This window comes from Spea bombifrons, chromosome 3, assembly GCF_027358695.1.
Source record: "Spea bombifrons isolate aSpeBom1 chromosome 3, aSpeBom1.2.pri, whole genome shotgun sequence".
Taxonomy (NCBI): Eukaryota; Metazoa; Chordata; class Amphibia; order Anura; family Pelobatidae; genus Spea; species Spea bombifrons.
The window spans coordinates 49,516,049-49,538,149 of record NC_071089.1 but is presented as its reverse complement, the minus strand read 5'-3'; the positions used below and the strand labels follow the sequence as shown (position 1 = coordinate 49,538,149).

The following is a 22,101-nucleotide window of genomic DNA, read 5'->3' as shown; positions in this document are numbered from 1 at the left end:
ATAAAGGAAGAAACCATCCACACAAAAAAAAACAATCTTTTCTAATCCTCCTACATGAATTGTAAAAGAAGATATTCCACACTCCATTTGGTTTAAATTTTTCAAAGAATGATTTAGGATTTCCCCACTTTTTCCTTTTTCCGTATTTTTTTTTTTTTTTTTTGACTCCTGATTTTGCCATCTCAACCTCCTGGGATAAGTCAAATTACCTTCATCCACAGTTATGGTATACAATGGTGAATACACATGCTTCTACTAGTTGTTTGAAAATAAACTTGGAAGCAGTGGTGTACTCAAGTGTTGTCCCAACAAGATGGGCGTTCTTAACCATTTTAATAGCTTTATTAATCTTATGGTTTTTAAAATATTTCGCAATATTCACATGTGCCTTGTTTGCTTGCTCACTTTGTAATTTTTTTTTTTTGAAAGTACGCTTTTGTAATTGGAAAAAAAACAGGAAACTGCATAGTTACAGAATTTCTACATGAGTTTTAATATACCGTATTTGCTCGATTATAAGACGACCCCCCAAAATCTGAATATTTAATTTAGGAAAAAAGCCTGAATATAAAACGACCCTATAGGAAAAATGTTTTACTAGTAAATATTCGTGTAAACCATTTTTTCATATTTAATAAAAGCTGTGATTGAGAAAAATATTTCTTTTTTATTTGCCAATTTGCCCCCAGGCTTGCCACTCTGCCTCCCTGATATGCCTTATACCCCCTAAATGCCACTCTGCTTCACTGATATGCCTTATACCCTCCTATATGCCACTCTGTCTCCCTGAAAGGCTTTTAACCCCCTATATGCCACTTTGCCTCCAGAAATGCCCTTTAAACCCCCTTTATGCCACTCTCAAGATTATAAGATGAGCATTTGCTCTGAAAAAACTTGTCTTTTATAATTGAGCAAATACGGCAGTTGGAAGGTTTACACATTTTTGCAAGATTGTGATTTGAGCTATTGTCGGTCTTCATGTTTTTTCCCTTTGGTGCTAGCATTTAAAATCTAATGCTGCTGAGTAGAATTCTTCAAATAACACCAAAGCACAGTGTGTTCCTTTTTATATTTAGGGTATGAGATATATTTTGGAGCAACTCCAGTGTGACGCCCTTAAATAACCTCAGTTTTTCTAAGATGGTAAGACTTCAAAGCAAACAATATATGAATCTAACCATGCTAGCCACATTTTGGTTGCACGTTGTGAGAAACATGTATTAGACTGGAGATCTATTCATAGTAATGAACGCTTGTGAGCAAATCAAAGGTCAGCCTCAGGCAAAACAATGTACTACCAAACTCAGACACAAGACCAAACCACAAAGTGTAAGTGTTCTAGTCACATACTATGTGTGGATCCAATATCATAAACTCAATGTGTGTGTGTGTGTGTGATTCCTGTATAAAATGTTTTTATTAAAAAAGGATTAAAGTTTGCAAAATGCAATGACGCCTATGGTTTTGCACGACATGCTCCGGCAGTAGGGATAATGTCCTAACTGCAAGACTTGTCGCTTTGCATGCCTGATTCCAAGTAGGGTGTGTGGGGGGGGCCTTGTTCAGCACGGTCACATAATGCACTCTGTGTGAGCTGCATCAATGATGATCCTTCACAGGGTAAGGGTTTTGTGTGTGTGTGTGTGTGTGTGTGTCTTTCAAGGTGTGTTGGTGTCAGTGTCTGAATATGTATGTGTGGCTTCAGGCTGTTTCCTTGGTGTCTTTCAGCTTTAACCCATCTTTACTGAAAGTATTTAGCACCCAGAAACCTAAGGCCTTTATTGCCTTTTTTTAAATTTTCTGTAGCAAAAATTCTCCTGTTTAATGTTACATGCACCCATGCAAATTATATATTGCTCTTTGAAGGGCAGATAGAACTTTCACTTAATACAATTTTTTAGGTGTATAGTATTTTTGTACTATTCCTTTAATTGTCCCCAAATTTCCTCAGTTGAGTGAAATAGCACAAAATCTTTTATGTGTCTATCTAAAATTTATCAGTTCCTTAATTTGTGAGGCCTACGTGTCATTTGGGACAGTTTAGCAGCCCACCAGCTCAATACACCCCACAGGAGTATATATTTTGGGAGAGAAGACAAGCAAATGTATTTAACTTGGCATATTTGGACACTTATCATGCAAGCAGTTGGTCACCAATGCTTGGCAATCAGAGCTGTAACATGAATTTTCATTGCTTCTTTTTTCACCAAGCTTTCTATATTAAGTTCAGTTGCATCTCTAGATTACAGAAGTACCCCACATGGATATGGTTTGCGTATATTTTTTTGAAATCTACAGGAAAAATTACTTGACATGCTCATTTTACTGCACAACAGCATACAGTAATTAAAGGGTTAAGTGATATTATACAGACAGTTTAGAAAAAGATAAGTTTTCACAAGTATGCCACCCTTTTTGTCTTGTTATGCGGCTGCTTTTGTTGGCCACAGCTCTCATCACCCTTATTACCTTAGCTAAGTGAGTCATCAGCACATTTCTAAAAAAAAAAAAAAAAAAAAAAAAAATGTACTGGGTGTAGGGTATTTTTTTCTTATTTGATTTATTGATTTTACATGGATGGTCATGGTTGTGCCACACTACTTGATCCGCTGCATAAAATATTTTTTCTTGGTATTGGCACGCTCCTCATCCATATCATCTCATTTAAAAAAAAAACAAAAAACTTTTCTGTGCTTGTTGATCAGCCTTTGACCGATCAGCAGCACCAACAACAAATTTAGTGTTGAGTTCATCCATCCATCCATTCATGAAGGAAGTATCCCGTGATCACATCATCACACAAGACTTCTGACCTGAGGTCGGTAAATGCCTGTTCACTCCCTTGCACCGGGATCCAGCGGATAGCAGTCTACACAGGTGTGTACACTGCAACTTTCTTCATGATGGTATGTGCCATCAGTATAGATTTTTGGGCATGTTTTCTTCATGACGGTATACAACAGCATACACTGTTTTAAGGGGTTAATTACCATTGCTTGAATTTCTTTTTCTCCAAATTGAGATTTACCGATAATTTAATACATTTATCCTAATTAATGGTTTCACTAATTTATCAATTGTTTAAGTGGATTATTAATGTTTGCCAAATATTTACTATATTGATCATTACATTTTTGTACTACATATTTTGTGAGTTCTTTATTAATTTGTGACAGATTTAGGGGACTTATGGTGGGGCATCACTTGAGAAGGGAGACGAGAGTCATACCAAAATTACTACCACAAACTGGCAAAAGGCTGGTGGTAGAATCTCATGCATGGAAAGGGTTCAAATACTAGCATTTGAAATACTTTGGGGTGTTTTTTTTTTTTTTTTTTTTCCCCTCGCAAAAATTGTACTTCGGGTAAAAATTTATAGCTCCAGGTGTCATCGCTATCAAACACCCCAATATGTGTTCAGCAACATCTCCCGAGTACAGTGATACCACCTTGCATGGGTTTGTCTGGTGGTTGGGGGTTAAAAAGCCACATTTGGGAAGTGTGATCCCCCACCCCCCATTTTGGTCATCTTTTTGCCAGCCACTCCAATTTACCCCATCAAACCATTTTTTTTTATTTATTTTTTTTAAATTAGACACCCCTTGGGTATTTGAAATGCTTTTACTTTAACTCTTTCCATGTCAAGACTTTTGGGAAGATATAGTGCTAATTTTAGCACTTGCTCATAATAATAAGCTTACATTTTTGCTGGAACTGGATGGTTCCTCTGATGTATAATTATGTTTAAACGTTACCACTATTTTATTTTATTAAATATTTTACTAATCACCTTGTTATTAGAAAGCTGGGCTCTATTGACTTGCATGGTTGAATGCAGTACCTACAATTGGAGCCAGAGTTCTGTATCTTTATTTTTTTAGAGGACGTGCCACCATCTTGCGAGTGGCAAAATCACTCACAGTGGCGCTTGTGACCATTGAAGTTTAGGACTGGATCGTCAATCGCCTCCTAAACTCTTTTAAGACGGGCGTCCGTCATGGCGGATGTTGACGCCCCGAAGAGGGACCAGACATGGTCCCTAATGCTGATCTCGGTGTTGCTGCATGCCTCGACATCGAGGCAATACAGCAACACCGTTTAAGCTAAGATCACTTTCTAAGCTTGTTTTAATGAAATGACGTGTCAGGCCCATCATAGGTCGTTAAGTGACTGTTTTTGCGTGATGTGCCTGACCCGTCAATGGACCTTTAAGGAGTTAATCCTGTAATAAATACGTTTGAAATAAGCAATATATTGTACACGTTTTAGTCTTTTGCAAAAGCATCTTTTGTTGGTAGTATCACTTTACACATTATAGTACACTTTGCCTGATAAACCCTTCTTGCAGGAGATGCTTATTGAGTTCAGCACTTGTTTATGCATAATGAAGCTGGTGTGTTCAAATGAACAGTTCATCTAATGGTTTGCAGAATACACTTGAGGCTTTTTTTCTTTAAAAACTCCTTTTGTCTGACATTCAAAGTGCTTTCCCTTTCTTCTAGGTGTATTTTGATTATATGAGGAGTTGGATTCAAATGTTGCAGCATTTGCCTCAAGCCTCTCACAGTCTAAAAAACCTACTGGAGGAGGAATGGAATTTCACCAAGGAAATCACTCCATACATTCGAGGTGGTGAAGCTCAGGCGGGAAAACTTTTTTGGTAAAAACACAGGGGTTTTTTTGTTTGTTTTAAAAGTTAAAAATTCAACTTTTCCTGGAAACGCAGACAACCTCCACTACTGCTGGCCCTTCTGTTGGGGCTTCTATGATGGAGCACCGGCGCCACACGATTTTCCAGTGCTTAGTTATAGAAGCAACAGTGCCGGCCAGCAGCAGAGGTTTGTCTGTGCGGATCGCGCAGACGTTCACCGGCTACCCCTACTAGACACCAAGGAATCTGGAGCGGGGGGGTGGAGTGTGGCATATCAGGGGTTTATAAGGCATATCAGGGGCACGGTGGCATATCCGTGGTTTTTAACATCCAGTTTGTTCATTAAATTCTTTAAAATAAACAATTTACCTTTTTTTTTTTTAATCCGATTAATCGAAAAAATTATTGGCCAACTAATCGGTTATGAAAATAATAGTTAGTTGCAGCCCTATAAGACTCACCGTATTTGCTCGATTATAAGACGACCCCCCCCAAATCTGAATATTAATTTAGGAAAAAAAGCCTGAATATAAGACGACCCTATAGGAAAAAAGTTTTACCAGTAAATGTTAATTCATGTAAACTATTTTTTTTTTTTAATAAAAGCTATGATTGAGAAAAATATTTTGGTTTTATTTCCTTCTATTTTCCAACCTGCCCCCCAGTTATGCACATCTGCCCCAGAAATGCCTTATACCCCCTATATGCCACTGTGCCTCATGATATGCCTTTTAACCCTCTAAATGCCACTGTGCCCCATGATATGCCTTTTGACCCCCTATGTGCCACTCTGCCTCCAGAAATGCCTTATACCCCTATATGCCACTCTGGCATTTAGAGGGTTAAAAGGCATATTATGGGGAAGAGTGGCATATAGGGAGGTTTAAGGCATTCAGGAGGCAGAGTGGCGTATAGAGGGTTAAAAAGGCGTTTCTGGAGGCAGAGTGGCATTAAGGGGGTTAAAAGGCATTTCACAAAGCACTCTGCCTCCAAAAATGCCTTATGCCCCCCATTTAACACTCCCCCCCCCCAACATACCGGTGCTTCTGACTTCCCTGTCATGTAGCCGGGGCAGCGTGTACATCCCACGCACTTACGCTGCAGCTGGAAGGAGGCGTGGCTAGAAGCGAGGGTTGTCTGCGTCCATCGCGCAGACCTTCCCCGACTGTCAGAGATCAGAGTTCTGACAGCTGGGGAAGGTCTGCGCGATGGACGCAGACAACCCCCGCTGCTAGCCACACCTCCTTCCTGCTGCAGCGGAAGTTGTCTACGCGAATCGCGTAGACATCTACACGCTGCCCCAGCTACACACCGGGGACTCAGATGTACCGGTAAGTGTGTGTGTGTGGGGGGGGGGGGTTGGTAGACAGGAGGATCCAGGTCCCCTGCAGCTGCAGGGGGGATCTGGATCTTAGTCGTCTCCTAATCAGACCTCTATTTGAGGGCTGATTATAAGACGACCCCGATTATAAGACGAGGGGTATTTTTCAGAGCATTTGCTCTGAAAAAAACCTTGTCTTATATTCGAGCAAATACGGTAATATGTTGGTGTTTGGCTGTGACCAATGTTCCATCTAATTTTTCTTGCGCGCAGAAAATTTCTCTTGTGCAAAAATTTTGTGCGCACAATATCCGCGCCGCATAAAGTTTCCCAAAAATTATAATTCTTTTCTTTTTAGAAAAAAAACTGTTGTGCGCACGATTTTTGTGACGTGTGTGCTCTCTATGTGCGCGCGTACAAGCGCACAGCTTAGAGGGAACACTGGCTGTGACATATACTAGGAGCTGTAAATTTATACCTCATGTAGAATGCGTTTGATAAAGGCTAATGGTAAAATGTGTGCATGGGAAAGGTTAAAATACCAGCATACTGGGGTGTCCAATTTACCCCCATCAAATCATATTTTTGAAAACTATACTGACTTCAAAGATCTTGCAGCTAGGATATGTGGGCAGAGTTTTCAACATGTTACAATTCCAATTTGAAAAATTATCACTTCTCAATGTGTGGCCTTTTAGTCCCAAAACAACTAGACGTAACCATGCATCACTGTACTCAGGAGATGTTACATATCAGGGGGTGTTTGACAGTGACATATTCCAGTGTGGTAAATTCATACCTATAATAAAAGGTGTGTGAGAAAAAACTCCATAAAATTACTACCACAAAGTTTGACAAAAACTGGTAGTAGAATTAGTGCATGGAAAGCGTTAAAATAGCATTTGAAATATCCTGGGGTGTCTAGTTTTCAAACGTATATGGTTTGATGGGGATAACTTGAACTTACCGGCTTCAAGGATGTCCCAAATGGCACACAGGGGCAGAATGACCATATTTGGGGAAAAACGCTTTTGAAATAGCAATATGCTACCTGTACTTATTGACCTATTCCATGCACAAAAACATAAAAACATTGGGTATTTCTAAACATAGGTGAAATAGTAGAATCTACCATATTTGCCCAATTATAAGACAAGGTTTTTTCCAGCACAAATGCTCTGAAATATACCCCTCGTCTTATAATCGAGGTTGTCTTCTAATTAGACCTCAAATGAGGTTTGACTATGAGACTAAGATCCAGATCCCCCGCAGAGCTGCAGGGGACCTGGATCCTCCTGTCTGGTAACCTCAGCTGCTGCCACCGGACGTCTATCGGACTCACACCGGACGTCTATCACCAAGCGCCGACAAAAGTGCCGGCAGCAGCGGAACTTGTCTACGCGCATTGTGGATACCTTTCCCTGCTGCCAGCCGGCGAACCTCCGCTCAATGAACGCAGACAACCCCCGCTACTGCTTGTACTTCCGACGTAGCTTCTATGACGCAGCACCAACATCACATGACCTTCCGGTGCTCATAGAATTTCCGGCGGAACACCCGCTGCCCCCACCAGACACCAGGGAGTCAGAAGCACTGGTAAGTCGGGCAGGGAAAGCTTAAGACTTTTCTGGAGGCAGAGTGCCCCATGATATGCCTTTTAACCCCCTATATGCCACTCTTCCTCCAGAGTGGCATATAGGGGGTTAAAAGGCATTTCTGGAGGCATAGTGGCATAAAAGAGGGTATAAGGCATATCAGGGAGGCATATAGGGGGTATAAGGCATATCAGGAGACAGAGTGGGTAGCCTGGGAGAGATGTGCATAGCTGGGGGCCAGGTTGGCAAATAAAAGGAAATAAAAAAAAAAAAAAAAAATTCTCAATCATAGCTTTTATTAAATAGGAAAAAATAGTTTACATGAATTAATATTTACTTGTAAAACTTTTTTTCCCTATTTGTCTTATATTCAGGCTTTTTTTTTCTAAATTAATATTAAGATTTTGGGGGGTCATCTTATAATCGAATAAAATAACTAGCAGATTTTTGTAGATGAGTGAAGTTTTTCAAGTAAAAGCCAGTCTTGTTTTTTCTCCAATTTTCCAACATATTTTATTCTTTTTTTTTTATTATAGTAAATTATATGATCTGATCAAAATGACATCTAAAAAAAACCATATATATAACTTGTGTGGGTACAGTAAACGAGAGAGAACAAATTTAGAGCTAACCGTGAGTTCCGCAGAAATGTTAGAACATCTAATGTCACGAAGGGTACAAAAAAATCAGCCATTGCACCAAAGGGGTTAATGTACTTTTTTGTTTTGTTTTTAAGTAGTCACAACAGTGACCACTGCTGCCTTTTATACAGACGTTCAGGCAGTGTGTGCAGTGGACTGTGTTTTAAATGTTGCACATTGATATCTGCTAATGCTTACCAGGATATAATTGTACATATTGTATTTAAGGGCATGCTACAGCAAGTGTTTTTTTTTTATTTTGTTCCCTCTATTAAGGCATACTTACTTATGTGTGCATTCTTTGTTGGTGGGCCGCCAAAGGGGCATACAGACTTTTCCCTGTGTTAAATGCTTTTTGTTTTGTTTTTGTTCAGTGACATAGCAGGAACGTTGCTCAAATCCACTGGGAATTTCCTTGATTCCGGTCTGCAGGACAGCTGTGAGGAATTTTGGGCCAGCACTGATGATGGCAGCGTCTCTGATGAAATCAGGTAATTCTTTTTGAAGATTTTTTTTTCTATTCTGTTGCACTGCCGCATTTGTGAGAATGTGAAGATATTCTATAGTTCATATCACATATTCGTACCATATTCGTATCAAAGTTTTGTTTAAGCGTAGCATCATCTTGAAAACCCTGCCTTAAGTTGATTAGTTGGATTTTAGCTGAAGGAAATATCTGTGGGCTGAAGATACATGCTGATATTGCTGCTTTGCAAATACATGTACGATTGTCCTTTTAAGATTGCAGTTCTGTAACTCTGTTCCTACCTTTGCTACAGGAGATCCGTGATTGAAACCAGCCGAGCCTTGAAAGAGCTGTTTCATGAAGCAAGGGAAAGAGCATCTAAAGCTCTTGGCTTTGCAAAGATGTTACGAAAGGTAATCTTGCATACTTCATTGCATTTTTGGTCTGTTAAATCATTATTTCATAAATATATATTTTTTCTTTTTAGGATCTCGAAATAGCAGCAGAATTTACTTTTTCAGTGCCAGTGCAAGATCTTCTAACTTCCTTAAAAGCAAAGGATTATACAAAGGTATGCATAATAAACACAGGTTTCCAAACTGGTTTAAAAAAGCAAAATATGAGTAAGTTTTAAAACTTTGTCATGGGGACCAGTCTTATGTGCAGTCTTCTAGCGCAATTTAGACCTAAGTCTGAGTGTGAATAAAGAATACCGTATTTGCTCAATTATAAGACAAATTTTTTTCAGAGCAAATGCTCAAAAAAAAAAAAATTCGATGTAGTCTTATAATCAGACCTCAAATAGAGGTCTGACTATGAGACTAAGATCCAGATCCCTCGCAGAGCTTCAGAGGACCTGGATCCTCCTGTCTGACAGCCGGTAAACATCTACACAATGCGCGCAGACAGTCTCCGCTGCTGCCAGGGCTTCTATGACGGAGCGCCGGTGTGACACGACCTTCCTGTGCTCCACCATAGACGTATCAGCCAGAAGCTGGTGCTGCAGGGGACCTGGGTCCTCCTCTCTGGCAGACGGTGAACTTGTGCGTGATGCGCGCAGACGACCTCCGCTGCTATTGACCCTTCCGCCGGGGCTTCTATGACGGAGCCCTGGCGTGACGTGACCTTCCGGTGCTCAGTCATAGAAGCCCCGGCGGAAGTCCGGTGTAGAAGTGGATGCTGGGTCCACCGGCTGCCCCTAATTGACATCAGGAAGTCTGGAGCATGGGGGACAAGTCTAGAGATGCATCGGTAAGTCGGGGGAGGGGCTTATAAGGTATAAGGCATGTGAGAATGGGGCAGATTGGCAAATGGGGGGGAATAAGGCGTATCTTGGGGGCAGATGTGCGTAACTAGTGGGGAGGTTGGCAAATAAAATGGAAAAATAAAAAAATGCATTTTTATCAGTTTTTTTTTTTTTTTTAATATGAAAAAATAGTTTACATGTGAATTAATATTTACTAATAAAACTTTTTCCTTATAGTGTAGTCTTATATTATGGCTTTTTCTTTCTAAATATTCAAATTTTGGGGGGTCTTCTTTTAATCGAGCAAATAGGGTAGTTTTTCTCTGCTAAACCCCTAAAAAAATAATTACATGTAGCAGTTATGAATTTACTTTGGGGCAAAGGTGGCACTGTGGGACATGTTGCTTGGTGAAGTTGGGGGGCCCGGGGCAATTTTCTCACTTGGGTCCAGCTGTTTCTAGTTATGCTCTTGGTTCTAGGTAATGTGTGTTTGTGGAGCAACCAAACTATATGATTTGTTCCTGTTGATTACCACACTTCAAGAGATACTTTCACGTTCCATTCCATTTTGTTTTTCTATTTTTGCTTGATTTCTCGTTTAAGATATTAAGACATTTTGACAGTTTGTAAAAATATTTTTTATATCAAAGACCATATAAAAGACAGAGTGTAAATGATGTGTATTGTTTCCGAACTTTGTTTTGTCTATAATTGTCTGCCTTACCAGTAGTTCAAGCACTTGCTGTGCTCTTCTGTACTAGTAATCCTTAAAACCATGTTCCTCGATTAAAGTGTGTACGTATGTAGCTTTTTAAGCCTGTTTCTTGTATCTGTGTTCTGAATATTTTATATACATTGTACGTCTTCTGAATGAGAAATATACATACATATACAGTGCCCTCCACAAATATTGGCTTCCTTGATAAATATTAGTGAAGAAGCCTGGGAACAATTTCTGTGTTTAACCCTTTAAGGACAGAGCTAATTTTTTTTGGTACGTTTTCTGACTATTTCTGTAAACATTTTTATGCTGCTAGTGTTTAGCTGTAATTTTCTTCCCTCATTTAGTGAACCCACAGAAATTGTATGTATGTATGTATGTATATATTTTTTCAAGGACAAGAAAGGCTTTCATTATTTTGATAATCTAATTTACTATTATTTTTTTTTTATAAAACATGGTGAAAAAAATGAAAATCACTTTTTTTAATTGAAAAGTCTTTTACTCATCTACAACTTAATGAAAAAACCTGCTAAATATAGTCTATTTGTTCACAATGTTTTTTTTTTTGTTTGTTTTTTTTTTGCAAGTAATGGAGCAATAATTACAAGTAGCATGTTGCTAGTGCAAAACTGTTCATTCTGCCCACATATGTTTGAAGCCGGCTTTACCCCATCAAATCATATATTTTTGACACCCCAGTTTTTAAAAACTTTATGGAGCAAGTCCTAAAACTTTTTTTTTTTTTTTTAAACAGTTGTGGACATATTGATCTTGTTCACTTTATCTTTTCTTCAAACAATACACAAAAATACCATGCTCTCATGGATGTCGTTTAACTGCAAACACATCACAGGTTTATCCAAAGAACATATAAATTGTGAAATGTGTGCCATAATTATTGGCACCCTTTTAAGTCGATACTTTGCGCTACCTTTTTTTTGTGTGAAAAACCCATGTTTGCAATTGTTTGATATTCATGACAGCCCAGTATTTTTGTGTACTTGAAGAAAAGATCAAAATAGACAATTTTTCACAGCCCTTTTTTTGGAGCGCATTGTATATATTGGGGTATACATGATTTTATTTTTAAATATCTGGATCATGAAAAATACTGCATGTTTTTTCACTTAATTGTACAGAAATTTTGGGTTACTTTATTTTCAAGCATAAATAATGTGATTTTTGCTTTTTCCTTGTTTTTTTGCCGACTTTTAAATTTGAAAGATTAGCCTGAACTTTGCAAACTGTGCATTTCTGATGAAGTTGTTCAATCACATTCTTATTGAGAGTACACTAATCAGCCAAATTATACAGTATCAAAAATAGCATTTTCTTTTCGGAGGGGAATATCCTTGTTTCGGTGACGCTGCGCATACGTTCTAGTCCCACAGTTTAAAGGGACAGATGTTGTTTACAGGTAGCTTTTAGTCTATTGCTATCATGGCTGAGGTACCTCAGGTGGAGACCTCTAGAAAAGTCCTCTTCCAGGACTATAAAATTAGCATGCTCCTTGTGCAATAATCCTTTGAGTGACTCCAAGTCCAAGGTCTGCTCTTCCTCTTCCAGATTAAGAAGATGTTTGGAGTAAATTTTTTTGAATTTTCGGTCTACGCGTCGGTGTACATTTTGAGCTCTACGCAAATCGCGTAGACATCTACACGCTGCCCCGGCTACACACCGGGGACTCGGAAGCACCAGTTAGTGGGGCGGGGGGGGGTGAGGGGTTGGGGGTAGAGACATTTGGATCCAGGTCCCCTACAGCTGCGGGGGATCTGGATCTTAGTCGTCTCATAGTCAGACCCATTTGAGGTCTGATTATAAGACGACCCCGATTTATAAGACGGGTATTTTTCAGAGCATTTGCTCTGAAAAAACCTTGTCTTATAATCGAGCAAATACGGTATTTCTAGTAGTAGTATCCAATTTTTCGACCATTGGCACCAAGGCAGTTGACTTTCCCAATGCAGTCCGTAACAACAAGACAATCTCGCAATTGGAATTGCAAACTGACAAAAGGCAAGAACTCGTTAATTGGTGGGGTAAAAAAAATCACTATCTCACTGTACTAGTTTTTGCAACATTACTAATAACAAAATTTTAAAATAAACTGAAAAGTACTCAAATTACTTAAATTTGGAAACTTCTGTATCTGCAATTGTGCAACTTTTACAGAATATCAACAAGATTTTCAATGTATAAACGTGTCTTAACTCCAATAAGCGAATACCCTGCAGTTACAAGATTGCATTATTGCCATATTTTGTCTTATAAACTATGCGTCTCATAAGCCATTATATTACGTAAAAAAATATATTCCCTGCAAAAAAAAAGCGTTTATTAGTGGTAACCGGTCTGAGATTCACATTCTACATTCTAAATCCTTTCCTGAGATTAACAGTTTGTATTTATCAAACTCCTCCTTGTTGTAGTAGGTGGGCCATAAGTTTAATTAGGACACGACTGATAAGGTGTATCTTTTCACCAAGAACTTCTTTGTTCTCAGTATAACAAAAATATAACTATTAATGTGATCTTAGAAAACAAGATAGATCTGATTACCTTTTTTTTTTGTTTTGTGTGACATACAATATGCTTAAAAATATGATATACATGAAATATCTGACAAGCTATATGCTCATAGAAGTCGTTTCTCCAACTATAAGACAAAAGAGGACGCCAGACCTCCTTCCGGACTGCAAGTCACCGGGTGTAAAGCATCATCAAACAATAGAATACTCTCGCTGACTTTCTAAAAATGTGTGGTGACCTCCCAAAACATATTTGGTTTCCAATCTTCCTCCAGGTGTCCTGGGACATTACGTGGGACCTACAAATAAAGTTTGTACTAGTTCCTGTTTCAAAATCCTCGGGTGCCTGCCAACTCATTATAGACCAGTTTTCTGAACAAATGTACCCTACTGTTACATTTCAAGATGGAGATGTTTAAATTGGCACTGTATGTGCTCTATTCAAGGAACTTGAACCTTCACGGTGCATATTTGCATATTCTTATTACACTCAACCATCAAAGATTTTTGTGCCCGGCTGTGCCAAATATAGTAAACTCCACTTTTCTTGTTTTAGGTCCTTATTGCAACCCTAGAAAACTTGCACGTGTTTGTTCCTGATAATGTTTCCAAGGGGAAGGCTGTTATTCTACAGTTACTTAGTGCTGCTGCTGGTATAGATTGTTCTAAAGACTGTGAGGATGTGGCATATGATGCATTTCTGCTCATGACCAAGCATTCTGGCAAAGACCTGGATAACGAAGACAACTGGAGTTTCTGGAATGGGCAGACCGTGAAAATCGTACCCCCTGTAGAAATGGCTGACACTCTAAGGAGTATGCAGGTATGTACTGTGGACACCTATGGGAAATGTTTTCTACTACATTAAAATAGTTGCTGCACATAATGCATATATTGAGGTTTTCTAATATATAATGTTTGTATTTACTTATTCAATTGAAATGGTTTGAAATCAGATTAGATTTACTGTATATTGTTCCCTAAAATATAAAGCATGTGTTATCATGCTTTCCTGCAGACTTTAATAAAGCATGTTAGCAGGTCTTGAAAAGTGGTATTTAATCCATTAAGAAAACTATTACTGTGTTTTGAATTGGTAATGTTAAAATAGCTTAGTTATACTACATGCTCATCTGTCAGCGTTGCTTGAATGAGACCTTGGCAGTTGTATGCTTTGTCTTGGGTCCATAAGCCTTCCAGTCATTTTACTTTTTATTTTTTTAAATACTTTTTGAATAGTGTGTGATACTATAGGCCAGACCTTCTATCACTTTCTATTGATTTCCTGGTCAGGTAATAGATGGCACTTGGCTATCATGTGCGTTAAAGATGGTTGTAGTGTACCTTTGCAATGTCTTGTAAGATTTCTCCAGATGTTATAGAGGGCTGCTGGTACTACCACCTAATTCAGCATTCATCTAAATCCTTAGGTTGACAACATATTGCTTGTGGTTCTGCACTCAGCCCATCTGATGATTCACAGAAAGGCTTTTCAGCACTCATTTGAAGGACTTTTATCTCTGCGTCTTGAGCAGACATCAAGTCATCCTGTGATTGCAGAATCTTTGCATCAGCTCAAGGTAAAACCGGCGCAAGATTATTAATTGCAAATCTCACGAACCACTTCTGCTATTTTCTATTTGTTTGTCAATTTATATAAGTGTGTGTATATATATATATAGAAATATTTGTGTGTGTATATATGTATATATATGTATATATATGTGTGTATATATATATATATATTATAAATTTGTGTGTGATATCTAGATATATAAAAACTAAAATTTTGATTGTATGTATACATTGTATATGTTTTGGCTCTGATTTAGAGTGATGCTTTGCAACTCTGCAATAAGATAAGCAGTGCTATTGATAGAGTCGATCAGATGTACACCTCTGAATTTGACACGGAAGTTGATGAGCCAGAATCTGCAACTCTGCACCAGTACTATCGAGAAGCAATGATCCAAGGTTACAACTTTGGGTTTGAGGTAAGGATCATACAAATTGTAATAGCTAGTGATTTTATTAAACTAGATGTTGACACCACTTCATCAAACCTTTGTATATCTATTAAAGCGTATATAAATAATTGTACTGCCCTTGGTTTCTGCTCAGATATTAACCAGTCTTCTAGGAGTTAAGGGGTTTGGTAATCTCAGCTTTCAGTTAATGGTAAATAACAATGTATCGTGTGGGTTATGACCAGCCTGAGAGCAGGAAGGCAAGGGCTCCCTGCCTGGCCACAGATAAGAGATGCCCCCAGGGGACCCCAACACCAGCTCCCCAACACATGCTACACCGACGCTGAGGCCGTGTGTATATACGTACATGTGGTGGTACCGTGTGTGTTACTTTATGGCCTAAGCATATATGTCTTCATGTAGTGCTAGCATGTGTGTGTATGGGGTTAACATGTTTCTATGTGTTTCTGTAAGATGTTTGTGAGCAAAACAATAAAACCTTACTGTAAGTGTATGATAGTATGACAGTTTGGTGTTGGTGTGTATGTGTGTTAGCATGTGAGTTTGTGTTCAGTGAATGGTGTTAGACTGCCAGGCATGAACCTAGGGTAGTGGCCACTAACTAGGCTTGCCCATGTTCTTATAGGATGTGCTTATGGGTGTGATGGGAGGGGTATGGGGGACCAGTCATTAAGCAAGTACTGGGCCCCAAGATTTCTGATGGTGGCCCTGTGTGCATGGTAAAGTTCTACTAAAGTTCCAAGAAAACATAATATACAAGTTTCTACATCTATATAATATGTACTCCTTCACTGTCCTATAAACTGTGTCAGACCATAACATTGCAAGTATTTAAAATCATTATACTGGGGAAAAGTGCCTTATTGATAAATCTTTGTCTTAAAGTACCATAAAGAAGTGGTTCGACTCATGTCTGGGGAATTCAGACGGAAAATTGGTGACAAATACATTACCTTTGCCAGAAAATGGATGAATTATGTCCTAACAAAATGTGAAAGTGGCCGTGGCACCAGACCAAGGTAAAACATGAGATTGCATTTTTACATGCATATATATGTTTGTACATAAGAGTATATCTGTATATGCTGCATCCGAGTATGCCTTTCCTTTTAGTATGGAGAAAGTATAATATTGTACAGATATTATATCACTTATATATTTGCAGGATTTTGGAAGTTGCTTTCATGAGTACAGGTGTAGTTTTGTTTTTGTGTGTGTGTTGTACAAACTGTAATCTGATGTGTGAATAATGCCTAGTCCCTAAGAACTGCATCTAATCTTTTCCCAACCCAAACATTATACAATTATATGTCTATAATATATATGTGTGTGTGTGTGTAAAATTACACACATTAAGCAATCTTATATGTAGACCTCTGTTCTTCTGAAGGCCTGACTCGCAATCAACATTCTAATTTAATCGCGTTAATGTGTCAAGCCATGTCTTTATAGACCTTGTTTTGTGCGCTAGGGCACAGACATGCTGGAACAGAAAAGGACCATCTCAAAAATTGGTGCCTCTAACTTGGAAGCATGTACCATATTTCCCCATGTATAAGACGCTCCCATGTATAAGATGCACCTTAATTTTGGGGCCCTGAAAATTACACTACTATAATGCCCAGGTTCCAGGATGAGTGTGATGTTGAGTGTGAATCTGGGTATGCCTGGGCATGATAGGAGTGATGTTGCGGTTAGCAATCATGTATATTTAATTTAGCAATCACACTCCTATCATGCACAAAAACCTTTACTGTAGGCAATTTGCATTCCGCTAAGTAGTGTTTTCCTGGCATCTGGCAAATTTCAGATTTTCAAATGTTGAGGTTTTGCCCATCACTCCTGAAAACATGTTTGTACGTCTCCAGAGTCCAGTGGAGCAGTGTGGCATTTGGCACTGTGCATAGTAATTTAACTTTTGCGTGTGCTATGAAAAACATGGAAACCCATTTAATGAAACTGCAGAAAGACAGTGCTGTTTTGATATTTGTATTGGCATTTGCCGTTTATTTATGGTTGTAATTTGTCATAATAAATTACTGGTATTTTATGTGGTTGTGATAAACACTGTGCCAATAAAATTAACTGAATTATGGCAATATGATGGCCTTAACAGTATTATTAAATTTGTCTGTGGTTTTTGTTTTTTTATCCCCTCTCTTTTGACTTATTGGTGCAGGCTTTTACTCACTGAGTTTCAGGCGTGCATGCCATTAACCTGAGACGCAAGGCCAATCAATGGCCTCTGCAGAGAGTTTAATTCACTTAGTATACTTTAGGTATAAAATAGTCTGTTTTTTTCCACTTTGCATATAATTTTTTGTGGGATTTTTTTCTTGTTTACCACAATTCCAAGATGATCCAATTACCTTTTTTCTGTCGTTTTAGATGGGCAACTCAAGGTTTTGACTATCTTCAAGCGATTGAGCCTGTATTCATATCGGCATTACCTGAAGATGACTTTCTGGTAATGACTATGCTTTTAAATGTTGTACAATTAGTTTATGCATTTGTTGAAATTAAAAAAAAAGTTTGATGATTTCAAAAAGTGTGCTTCTCTACTAGTGTACCCAAGTTTTTCTAAATCTGAAAATACTGAGATACTGAGGTGTATTAAAGTTAAGCAAGCTTGACTACTAGTGTAGTAAAAAAACAAAGTGCGTGACTATTTTGCAGAGATTTAAAATAAGATTTTCTGTTTACAAAAAAGATATTTACAATAAAGGGAAGCATGAGGAGGTAAGGAATTAAATACGTATATCAGGTGTTGACAAATTTTTTTGGATCTAAGAGTCGGACAAAAAATGTAGGAGCCAGTTTATTTCCCTAATCAAAAATTAGCTTAGAAAGTGATTAATGATCGCTTCCTTCTCTCCAAAGGTGTTGCTACAATGCCTCAACAGCATCCTACAGCACAACCAAACAAGAAGGGGCCCCATGTGATTGCTCTGTAGTGTTAAGTGTTAAAATTCTTCTATTTGAAATACACTGAGGTGTCTAGTTTTAAAGTGGTTGACAGCTATTCTGATGAGAGCATTTGGACATTCAGCTATTTGGCCACCAATCTAAAGTTTAGGATGTGTTATGGTTGAAAAATCTAGTTTGACATTTGTTTGAACCCGTGTGGGCTGCCAAATACTGGGCAGCATAAACTTTTGCCTGTGCAAATTAAAAAAACAAAAAAAAACATAAGTGTAACATTTTGTAAAGAGTGTGTGCGTGTATGTATGTGTACGTGTTGTGTGCATAATCTGCAAAATGTTTAGGCAGGTGTGGAAAAAATGCTGTAACGTTTTTGAAAAATATGATGCTAGTTATTTTTATCATTTAACAAAGTGCACAGTGAACAAACTAATCTAATAATATTTGATGTGACCACCCTTTGCCTTCACAACAGCCTCGATTCTAGGTACACTTGCACAGTTTTGTTTTTAAAGGAATTCTGCAGGTAGGTTGTTCAAAACATCTTGAAGAACTAACCACAGTTCTGCGGATTTAGGCAGCTTCTCCCTTCATGTAATCCCAGGCAGACTTGATGATGTTGAGATCAGTTCCCTGTGGGGGGCATACCATCACTTCTAGTACTCCTTGTTCTTCTTTTGTTCTGAAGGTAGTTATTCATTACTTTGGCTGTATGTGTGGAGTTACTGCAGAATTAGTTTGGGGCCAATCAAATGCCTCTCTGAGTATCTGCCTCTACTTCTCAGCCTTGAGGAGACCTCAAATTCTGACCATGATGTTTTTCATCTGCTGCACTGTTTCCTTGGCTGAGCACTACATCTATGGTCCTTAACATAGCCTGTTTCTTAATGATGGAACATCCGGAAACCCTTGTGTGCCTTGAAATTTCTTCCTAGACAAGGCTTGCTAATGCAGTGTAGCTTCCTTTTGTTACTGTGCGCAGTGTTGCCATAGTGTGTGAAGTTTGACATCAGCAACCTCACCTTGTTAATGAGCTTGGCTGTTCCTCCTATACAGCCATTTCAGTTAATCATTGTGTTTCAACCTATATCATACACCTAACTAAATGCCTACCAAATCTTGCTTTGTGCAACCTAGAAGAATTGTCGTTTCGAAAGCAAAGATTGGTACACCAAATATTGATATGGTTTAGGTTTTTCAGCTGTTCACCAACTTTAAGTTTTGCTAAATGATAAAAATAAATGAACATGTGTTTTCGAAAGTTTTTTTTACTTTTTAGCGTTTCTTCACAAATGCTTCAACTACTTCTCGCTCTCTAAAACTCTCTAACCACCCTAACTAAATCATTTCACACCAATAAAATAAAAATTGTAAGAAAAAATTTTGTTACTGAAAAGGATCAGTGGGCAGTAAAGGATTGGGGGGGGGAATTACAGGATTCAATTGGGTTGATTAGTAGTTTTGCGTCTCTGAAATGGTGATGGCTGTGATTTGTTGGCTATTCAAGAACCATCAGACTGAAACATTCTGCTGCGTCTTCTGTAGGACGTACTGGTATGCCCCAATGATCATCTGGGCACACCTTTTATGAAAATGCCAGTATGTCTATCGTGGCGTAAATGAGTTAATCCTGAACTCTCCTGTACTATTTGATAAGACTTTTCAGCTTTAGTTTTAACTATGCAGTGTAAAGTTTAATGTTTCCAAGAAAGTTTATTTTAATGAAGATGTGATACCAAGCTAATATCACTTATGTCTCGATTTATACCAAATATACTTTACCTAAATGTTTCCAGCATACACATATTTAATTTTTGATTTTTCATATCATCCATTTAAAGCTACTTGATAAGTGGGGCCTTCAATTTAATGTTTTAGTAACTGTTCTAGGTTAAAGGGACAATCCTAATGCAGCCTTTCTTTTGCATGGTCCAACTATTTTTGTCACTGATTGACTACTTGCCTCCAATTTCCCCCTTGCCAGCGCTGAAGATGAGTGCATTAGGCACTAGGAGACATCTCCTTTGAGGCAGTTTACTGGGCTGTGTGGAAAAAAGACAATTGCAAATGCACGGTGCGATGCTGCAGCATCCCCTCCCCAATATACATAACTGACAGCATGAAAATGTAAAGGGACAATGCAGCTATAGTATGTATTAAAGCACATACGATGGCTGGAGTGCCACTTTAACTGAAGAATGTGAACGTTATCTGAAGCAATGATCATTTGTATATTCCTTCTCCAACTTCTCAATTTTGTATTGCTATATTTTAGAATTTGCAAGCGCTCATGAATGAGTGTATTGGTCATGTCATTGGGAAACCCCATAGTCCAGTAACAGGCTTGTACTTGGGTAAGTAAACGTCAAAATCGAAAGTTTTATATATGAATTCTGGTGTATATGTATGTGTGTAATATCTGTATGCATATATAATTTGTTTATATTAAGTGTTCTTTGTTATATACAGTAGGGTAAACACTTATATTTACCTTGATTTATAGTTCGTGCAGATAATTAGAAATCTCATATAAAATTATAGAAACCAAAGATATAATGTGCACACAAAGCAAAATTGATATATTCAGCCCAATCTTTGAATCTAGTTCTGATTTTCAGTGTTTCTTATTGGCAACATGACATTTAATTTAGTTGCATTTTTCTATTAACTCGATGTTCACAATTTCTCCTTATGCTGTGGCACCTTTTGTAATTTATGGGTGAAATTCTTCAATCACCACATAGTAGAAGTGCATTCCTGTTTTTTCTCATGTGTCCCTCCACTTATACAGTAGCAAGAAAAAGTAAATGAACCCTTGGAATGAATAACCGGTCAAACCTCTTTTGGCAACAATTACCTCAAACAAGCACTTTTGGTACTGCAGAGCTGCCCAAGGTTTAGGGGAAATTTTAGACCATTCTTCCTTACAGAACTACTTAGGATGTCTGGTGTGAATGACTCTCGAGGTCATTCTGAAGCATCTCTAATGAGTTAATGTCAGGGCTCTGATTTGGCCACGCAAAAAGGCTTTTTTTGCTTTTCTATAATAGATTTACTTCAATATTTAGGGTCAATGTCGTGCTACATCACCCAACTTCTACTGAGCTTCATGTGGAGGACTGTCCGTCAGTGGTGATCTGCAGGGGCGTAACTAGACACCTCAGGGCCTCGGTGCGAGAATCTGTTAAGGGCCCCCCCACCCCCAACCCATCTATCCCTTTCTCACGATCTCCCCTCTCCCTCCCTACCCCCCTTTCTCACGATCCTCCCCTTCTCACAATCTCCCCTCTCCTCACAATCTCCCCTCTCCCTCCCTAACCCCCTCCTCACGATCTACCCTCTCCCTCCCTACCCCCCCTTCTCACAATCTACCCACTCCCTCCCTACCCCCCTTTGTAGGTCACTTACCGTCAACTCCTGTGTTGGGAGTGTGAGGCGTTTGTCTCAGGTGCCGACGCTTCACTGCTGAGCGCCCGCATATGACGTCATATGCCGGCGCTCAGCGTGAAGCGCCAGCACCCGAGACAAAAGCCTCACGCTCCCAACACTGCACTCTGGGCAGCGCTGAGGCAGGCGGCGGCGGCGACGGCAGCGGCATCCTGGATTTCTGTCAGTCAGGGGGGCCCAAGAGTTGCCGAGCGGTGGTTTTCAGCAACCACTCGGCAGCCCTTGGGCCCCCCTGACTGGCAGAACTCCAGGGCCCGGTCGCAGTCGCGACCCCGGTAGTTCCGCCACTGGTGATCTGGCCTCTGCACCTCTGTCCCGAGCTTTCTGTCTAATAAAGTGTGTATTTGCTTCAAGGGGTCCATGTATAAAATAGAGAGAGAGGCAAAAAGGTGATTATTGTTAACCTCATTTGCACACTCCTATCCAGAATCCCTTGCAGTGGTTGCACTACAAGATTTCTGTGGGAACAGGAAGTCTCTGGGCTTGTCTGGTGGTTGCAAATTAGTGTTTAATAATGCCTCTGCTACCTGCTTGAAATTACTTTGTAATCCTTTCCAGCTTTATGCATATCA

General features: G+C 39.0%; 1 protein-coding gene across 2 annotated transcripts in view; it reads left to right on the top strand.

The window, feature by feature from the left end:
- The window catches only part of MAP3K4 (mitogen-activated protein kinase kinase kinase 4), a 59,673-nt gene that overhangs the window by 18,045 nt on the left and 19,527 nt on the right, over positions 1-22,101 (top strand). For both annotated transcript variants that reach the window (XM_053461224.1, XM_053461222.1), the window contains exons 5-14: positions 4,503-4,660; positions 8,583-8,699; positions 8,988-9,087; positions 9,162-9,245; positions 13,729-13,995; positions 14,603-14,752; positions 15,005-15,166; positions 16,046-16,179; positions 17,549-17,627; positions 20,358-20,436. In XM_053461224.1, coding sequence (XP_053317199.1) covers positions 4,503-4,660; positions 8,583-8,699; positions 8,988-9,087; positions 9,162-9,245; positions 13,729-13,995; positions 14,603-14,752; positions 15,005-15,166; positions 16,046-16,179; positions 17,549-17,627; positions 20,358-20,436 — 1,330 coding nt within the window. The remainder of the gene's footprint in view (positions 1-4,502; positions 4,661-8,582; positions 8,700-8,987; positions 9,088-9,161; positions 9,246-13,728; positions 13,996-14,602; positions 14,753-15,004; positions 15,167-16,045; positions 16,180-17,548; positions 17,628-20,357; positions 20,437-22,101) is intronic.